Raw genomic sequence first — 7,406 nt, forward strand, 5'->3', positions numbered from 1 at the left:
ACGTTTCCGGCGCCTGCGCCGCACCAGCTCACCCCGTCGGACATAGGAGATGCCGCATATTCAATGATGGCACTGGTGTATGATGAGAAGCGAGAAATAGAAGCGGCAAACGGCCACGATGCATGCAGCGCGCAAACGACGGCACCCAGACTGCAACGCGGGAGAAAGCACGCAACCAAGCAAGCTGAGTCCGCACAGCAGGAAGTTACGCAAAGGAAGAAAATATCGAGAGGGACAAAAAGGGCCAAACGCAGCGGCGCACGCACGCCTCAGTGCGCGCGTTCCGTCTCTACTCGCGCCTTCTTCTTGCCGTTTCCCTTTTTCGGTGCCGATCCGGTCTCTTCGCTCTCATCGCCGCCACTTTCGTTGGAGCAGTCGTCTCCGCCCATCTCGTTGTTGCCCCGACGCCGCGTGCGGGGGTCCACGACCTCGTAGCGCCATGAAGCACACAAGTCGAGCGCCTCCAGCTCAGACAGCCTATCAGCCCCTGTTGCAGTCTGTACTCCCTCCTCGACGGCGGCAGGCCCGCACATGACGGCCTTGATGCGCTCCTCCAGGTACGGCATCCGCACAGGCAGCTCCTGCACCTCGGCCGGGATGTTGGCGTTGAAGCTACACGTCTTCGTCGGCACCCCGTTCTCGGGCGGCGCCACGATGCACAGGTGCACAAAGGACACGTGGCCGTTGCGCTTCAGCACAAACGCGGTGGCCTCGTTGCAGCTCACCGTGGCTACCGGCCTGGCGTCCAGTGACGTGCGGCTCGCAGACACCATTGCCGGATGCATAGAGTAGGCGCCCACGTTGTCGTAGATGGGCACAAAGAAGACATCACTGCATTGCTCATACGCGACGAGGACGCCGCGAGGGCAGTCGCGCGGGTGAAGCGGGTGGCCAAAGCGATCCATGACGCTTGTGAGCACCGTCAACCCCACGACGGGGCCGAAGTTTTCCGGTTGGCCACCCGGGGCGCGAGGACGGAAGGTGCAGATGAGGTGAAACGTCTCGTTGTTGCTCTCTATCGGGACGTTGTTCTTGGCAGCCCAAAAGTGCACGTCACCGGCGTGCGTGCCGGTCACGTAGTACGAGTAGGGGGCGTTGAGCGACTTGTTGTGCTTGTTGACGCGGGCTGCGTTTTGGTGGTATGAGGAGTCGTACGCCGCCTCATCCTCCACGTAGCTGATCTCTGCCACGCACGTGACGGCTGATTGCACAGAGTTGCGCGTCCACAAAAATTGCTCCACCACGTATGTTTCAGGGAACCGACTGACACGCGCATGGCGATCCTTGTCACAAGTGAACAGGCGGCGGCATGCCACACCGCTGCGCTCCTCGGAGGCCGCCACCGGTTCGATTCGCGGAACGGGCGCAGTGAGGCAAAGGGTGGAGATAGTGCTGAAGTGCTGCAGCAGAAACGTAGCCGGCTTCGTTGCGTCGCCGTCCACCTCGATCGTGTGCGACGGCGACCAGCTCAAGCGAATGCGGTAAACCTCGCCAAACTTGTCGGCAAACACAATCGTGCCCTCCGGGCAGGTGGCCAGCGAGGTGATGCGCTTCGTGTGCGGCCCGTACTGGTACGACGGCTTCCAGTACTCTGCCTTGGCTAGTTGCTGCTTCAAGGTCGCTGGCTGCGCGTTCGACTTGGACTTCCTGCGCGCCTCGTCGTCCAAGATGTCTGCGGTGTCCATACCGCCCTCGTCATCGTCATCGTCCGACGAGTTCTGAAGCGCATTAGGATTGTTCTGTTTCCACGACGACACGTTGTACACGTTAATAAACTTGTTGTCCCCAGCGCTCACAACACACAGAGGGCCATCAGGGATGTGCAAGAATGCCACAGCACGCACGATCTGGCCGTCATCGACCAGGACGGAGTTGTGTGGCGACGGGGTCGCCTCATCGTCAAGGGGATATCGGCCGATGATGAGCTTCGACCCGAACCCCATCACGACAGCTTTGTGTGGCAACGCGGCCACACTGAGCGAAGGCGCGTCGCTCAAGTTGCGCGGCATTGTACTGGCCAAAGCGCCTCGGTCCTTTCGTTGCCTCGCGAGAGACTGTCTCGACTTTGTGTGTGTGTGGAGGGGGGGGGGCTGATGCATGTGCGAGGCAAAGAGAGAGAGACTGAAAGGACCCCTGAAGAGGGGAAGAGAGCAGCATCGGCACCTGTTGACGCCTTGCACTTCGCTTCCCCCTTTTGCCAACGCCTGTGCGGCGGGTCTTTTCGTGAGTTCTTTTAACGGTCCCGCTGCGACTGTGCAAAGGCCAGGTGCGCTGACAGAGAAGAGCAGTCGAAGTGCAGCAGGGGCATGCGTGCACGGACTGATTTTCCGGCTCATGACACGCGCAGGTGGAAGGAGCAGAGACGGCGGAGCGCATGGAAAGAGCAACGGAAACTTGTCTCTTTTCTACTACAAGGTGCAGGACAGTGTAAGATACGCAGTGCCACCACACACTATCGAAGCCTCCTCGGCGTTACAACCTGGCTGGTCCTCTTCAGGGTAACCGCCCCCACTCTTCCTTGCCCTCTCATATCATAGCGTCGCCCTGTGCTTTCCTGCTTTGTATCGCTTTCTGAGTGCTCCCTGCTTAGTGCGTCTCTCCCTCTCTCAAGCATATCAAGTCAGGCAGCTGCTGCACGGCACGCCACAAGCGCTGAACGGTCGTTCAGAGTATCCAAGCGGCACGGAGCTTTCAAACGTTTGCCGACAAGGACAACCTAGACACCTCGATGGAAGGAGGAGGAGGAGGAGGGGGTGACACTGCCCTTCGTGGATCCCTTTCTGCCTTTTCGAGTAAGCAACAGAGTGTCTGGCAGGGCTGCACAAGCTCAGCTTTTCTTCTTACCGTTGATGAACTGCGCAAGCTCAAGCACCAGTTGGTCGTCCATGCGCTCATCTTCGACCTTGCGGAACTGTTGCTGCAGCTTCGCCGCCTCGTGCTCATGCAACTGCCGCTGGATGCGATCCACATACATGCGAGATGCCACGGAGCGGGAGCCGGACATGACATAGCCCAGTTTCTCTGCAGCTGCGATCTCCTCCGCAGTTTGCCCGACCTCGCCACGACGTGGCGCTCGCTTGAACTGGCTGAGAAACTCTGCTCGAGTCATCTGTGATGGGTGCTTAGCAGCAGCCGCATCGGCGCCGCCGGCGACGCCTGCCACGGCGTCGACGTTGTGCCCACCACTCTTACCGGCATCCAATGGCGCTTGCGGCCCCATGCGGCCTGGAAGCTGAATCGTAAAACTATCGTCGTCATCACTGCTGTGGTTGTCACTGCGGATGTGGCGGCCACGCGATAGCTGCGGGTTGTTCGCCAGAGGAGGATCATCAAATTGAATCCGTTTCCTTCCCATGCCAGACTGGCTCCCCGGCTCGTCCAGCGGGGCCCGCCTCGCAGCCACAGTCGCGACTACCGCGGGAGCGTGCTCGACGAGATCGCGATGCTGGGCCCTGGCTTTGGCCACAAGCTTTGCGAGGGCGCTAGTGGGCGCCGAAGGGATGCGTGAAGTCGCGTCAGTCCCTTCACCGCGGCTGACCTTCCGCGGCGGCTCACCGGACACCCCAGCGGGATCTCTGACGGCTGGAGAAAGCGAAGCCGATGTGAGGCCGACACTGCTTGCCGACGTCTGGGCATCGTTCACTGTGGGCGGAGCAGAGTCGTCAGCACCTTCCCGTGCGTTGTCGGCAGTTGAGGCTGATCGGTAGGGGTACCCGGTGGCGTGGAGAACAGCAGAGACGTACTCACGAATTTCATCAGCGCGCTGCAGCGAGGCTTCCTCGGTTTGACTGCAGGTCGAAGCGCTCTCCCCGCTGCCCTCCTCTGTCAGCGACGCAGCGTCATTGCGGGGCCGTCGTCGACGCTTCTCACGGCGGCGGCGCAGCTGAATAAAATTGGACTGCCAGAGCCAAAACCCCTGCACGCTATACGCGTTCTCTTCGAGGCTGCGACATATTATCTGTTCCATCGCATCCCCAGACGGAAAATCCGCAGGTGAGGCAGATGCGACGGCCAGAGCCCAAACGCTGCTGCTCATGGCGTGCCGTCAGGAGAAAGAGAGAAGGGCCCTTTCAAAGCAGCGCAAAAGCCTGCAGAGCAGTGGTCACCACACACACACACACGTCCACTAAGGCGTAGCTGGTGCGCACACACGCACAGAGAACGAGAGAGAGAGACGCAAAGAGCGGGGAGCGAACAAAATAAAGACGGCACCTCGGAGGGACGAGGCCCAAACGCAAGAAAACGGCAAGGGCAGCGGCGCATACAAGTAGGCGTGTACGCGTGCGAGCGTGTAGAAAGGGAGGCGTTGAAAAGGGGGGGCGGAAGAGAGGCGGAGATGCAGAGGGTGAGGCGGAGAGGGGCACGCAGTCGCCTACAGTTAAAGAATGACAGGTTGCAAGAAGAACAGGCCTTCTCGCCACGGTACGCGTGGGGTGCAGCGTACTGGTGATCGCGCAGTCTAGCTGCGCACACCAGCAGCAACTCCTCCACCCCACACATGCACCGTCAACGCCCCAGATGAAGAGCCGAAGAAAGGATGACGAAAGCAGCGCATAAAATCCACGCTTAGATGACGGTAGACGAGCATTGTCCTAACCGATATTTTCTTTATGCAAAAACGCATCCGCCGGATGCACAGCGCAAGTGGAGCACGTAATACACGCTAATGCAGCAGACGGTGGCACGCTACCGGGCGTTACCACACACCGCAAGGCGGTGCAACCGCATCGGCCGCAGCAGCCCCCAGCGTCGGCCACGAAGGCCGCGAAGTCAGCAAGGGAGCAACGAGAGGCAGAAGCGAAGATCTCGAGGGGGAGTGTGGCGACTAGCTCCATCAAAACAAGAGCGGAGCCACTACTAAAGGGCAAAGGAAGAAAAAGGCGGGGGGCGCGGTAAGGCAGGAAGGCGGAAGAAAGCAGGCAGAACGCACTCGCACGAGCATGCACACCCCTGCGTATGCGCCCGAGAGATGAAGACCTAAAGCGCCTCATCGCTCCCATCCGGCTCACTCTTCCCATCACCCACCGCACCCGGGCTATTCACCGGCGCCGCTTCGATTACTGCTGGTGTAGCCGCGCCAATGAGCAATGCGCGTCGAAGCGTGTCGGACACGCGCAATCCCTCAATAAACTCCAGCATCTCTTCCTGTGACAAGCGCACCACGCGCTTCGTCTTGATGGGCGTCGATGTCCTCGCTACCTCATCCGACGTTTCGGCCGGAGCGGCACGGCGCTTCAGCTCTTTCGCCACCTCGGCTGTTGTTGCCCTTTCGGGTGGCTCTGCCGACGTGGCGGTAGCGCAGCCGTCTGCTGGAGCAGAGGCCGTCATCGAGGCGCGACTGCGCTTGGCGCCGGCGACTCCCTTTCTTCCATGCGGTACGGCGTCTGCTGTAGAGCCGTCACCCGCCGCGTCCGCGTAATCAGCGCCATCGGTTGCAGAGGAAGTGAAGTGCTGCTCGTCAGCGGGTGTCGCATTCACTACAGTCGTCGTCAGTGACGGATTCAGGAGAGGACTACTCGCGACTGTCGGTAAGGAAAGAGCAGCTGGCAGATTCCTAGCAGGCCGCATCCTCTTCCTCCGTATGGCGATGTGGCCATTCTCGAGCACCAGATCGTCAGCATCGTCGACCCAGGTGCAAGTGGTTCCGGCAGTACCGGGCGGATGAGTAGCCAATGCGACCTCAGAGGTGGGCCCATCCACGACACAGGCAACCGCGCGACTCCCTGGTCTTTCCTCGGCGTTGGCTTCATCGGCCCTCTCAATATCTTGCGACGCCTCCTCTTTTGCCTTGTCACTGTGCATGTCGCTGCACGGCTCGCTGCTGCTACGACTGCTCCACCCAGAGGAGGAGCTCCAGCCATCGTCATCGTTGACGCAACTGCCAGGTAGCCCTCGGTCGGCGGACGGTGGGAGCCCGCCGCGAGGAAAATGCGCGGTGGCTGCGGCGGCTGCCCCTGACCCGGAAGACTGTGGTGCTGAGGTCTGGCGATAGATCGGACTTCCCGGCTGACAGCGCCCCTCCACTTCCTCCCTGCTGAATACTTGAAGCGGAGGTGGTTCGGCGCACAAGGAGGCCAGCAACTCCTCCCTCTCGCCCGCGGAGAAGGTGTACGCAACGCAGCCCCCGTCGAACACACGGTGACCTGGCGGACCGCGAGCCTCAATCGGCAGCAACGAGGGAGATGGAATAGTATCCAGCACGAGCGACTGAGGCGCTGCCGATGCCGCTGAGGGCGACGGTTGGACAAGATGCAGGCGGTGTGAGGTAGCTGAAGCCACACTCTGGATCGCACTCGTTGAGGAGGCGCTCTCCGCCAGAGGGGCTGCGTGCGACACAGAAGGCGGCCGCAAAACAAAGTGTAGAGCACCTTGAAATAAGTCAGCGGCGCCATGCTTGCTCGCACTCTGAGCATGCACCCCATCACTGTCCGATGTGAGCCCACCGTCAATCTCGGGAAGAACGTGACGTAGCGCTGCAGCAGCGTCCGGAAAGGAGCCGCGAATGCAGGGCTCTGAGAACTCTGCCGCAAACCCCACCTCCTCCAACTCCGCTGCCGCTATTTGAGGCTCGGTGTGGGGAAGCGAGCAATAAGCCTTCGCATCAGTCGTCGATGGCTCATCGTCGTTTGGTGCCTCCGCCTTCCACGGGCTCCGGCGCACCGCCAAGGCGGCGGTACACATATACTGTGCATCCTCATATGTTATGGACACCGATGATGCCCCATCGGATGACGCGCCAGGTGCCACCGTGTTGAGAGACGTTGAGCCACCATTATGCGACTCGACGAGCGGTCGTTGCGCAAACAGTGGTGCTGCCATCACGCGGCCCGCAACGTCTGGCAGCTGGTTTGCGAGCCGCAGAAGGCTTTCCATATCCGCCGTATCATCAGCGGCTATTCCACCGCGAGGAGCGCAGCCACTCGCGTTGCGAGACGCGGAGGTGGCCTCCATGATCTGGAGGATACGTGGGGCAGTCCATGGCATCAAGATATCGTTGACTCCATTGAGCATTCTTTGCACACAGGGAGAGGCACGCACGCACGGTCACCGCCTCAAAGGGGGTGCGCCGCTGACTGTCCTCCTTTGCCCTTGGACAGGAGGAGAAACGCCAGAGGCTTTCAAAGAAAAACTGCAAAAAGAATAGCGGCGGTCTGTGGCAACAATCAGGCACGGCAGTGTGCGATACGTGACGCAGCGCTGTCGCTTTCTCTTCGATCAGCGCACGTGCTGGGTGGCCAAACGTGGTGTTCTATCGTGCTTGAGCGTCAGCTACCGTGCTCTCCCCCGTGTTACCACTGCCCCACCCACCCTCCCGATCGGCACTGAAGAGAGTCCGGCCAGGAGGAGAAGCTTGCAACGCTGTAGGAAAGAGATGAAGAACCGGATGAGCCAGTGGATGAGAAATC

The 7,406-nt window shown here is 60.5% G+C and overlaps 3 protein-coding genes across 3 annotated transcripts; all 3 read right to left on the minus strand.

The window, feature by feature from the left end:
- Nucleotides 1-269: 269 nt before the first annotated feature.
- On the minus strand, nucleotides 270-2,009 carry LDBPK_330600 (hypothetical protein, conserved; the record flags this gene model as incomplete). The annotated part of the gene is made up of 1 exon (XM_003863836.1): nucleotides 270-2,009. One exon carries the CDS (start codon nucleotides 2,007-2,009, stop codon nucleotides 270-272), a length of 1,740 nt encoding a protein of 579 aa, XP_003863884.1.
- Nucleotides 2,010-2,827: 818 nt separating this feature from the next.
- On the minus strand, nucleotides 2,828-3,967 carry LDBPK_330610 (hypothetical protein, conserved; the record flags this gene model as incomplete). Its single annotated transcript, XM_003863837.1, has 1 exon — nucleotides 2,828-3,967. The coding sequence occupies one exon, from the start codon at nucleotides 3,965-3,967 to the stop codon at nucleotides 2,828-2,830; it is 1,140 nt and encodes a 379-aa protein (XP_003863885.1).
- Nucleotides 3,968-4,977: 1,010 nt separating this feature from the next.
- LDBPK_330620 (hypothetical protein, conserved) lies at nucleotides 4,978-7,011 on the minus strand (the record flags this gene model as incomplete). Its single annotated transcript, XM_003863838.1, has 1 exon — nucleotides 4,978-7,011. One exon carries the CDS (start codon nucleotides 7,009-7,011, stop codon nucleotides 4,978-4,980), a length of 2,034 nt encoding a protein of 677 aa, XP_003863886.1.
- Nucleotides 7,012-7,406: the final 395 nt, after the last annotated feature.

The sequence above is a fragment of the Leishmania donovani genome, chromosome 33 (assembly GCF_000227135.1).
Source record: "Leishmania donovani BPK282A1 complete genome, chromosome 33".
Taxonomy (NCBI): Eukaryota; Euglenozoa; class Kinetoplastea; order Trypanosomatida; family Trypanosomatidae; genus Leishmania; species Leishmania donovani.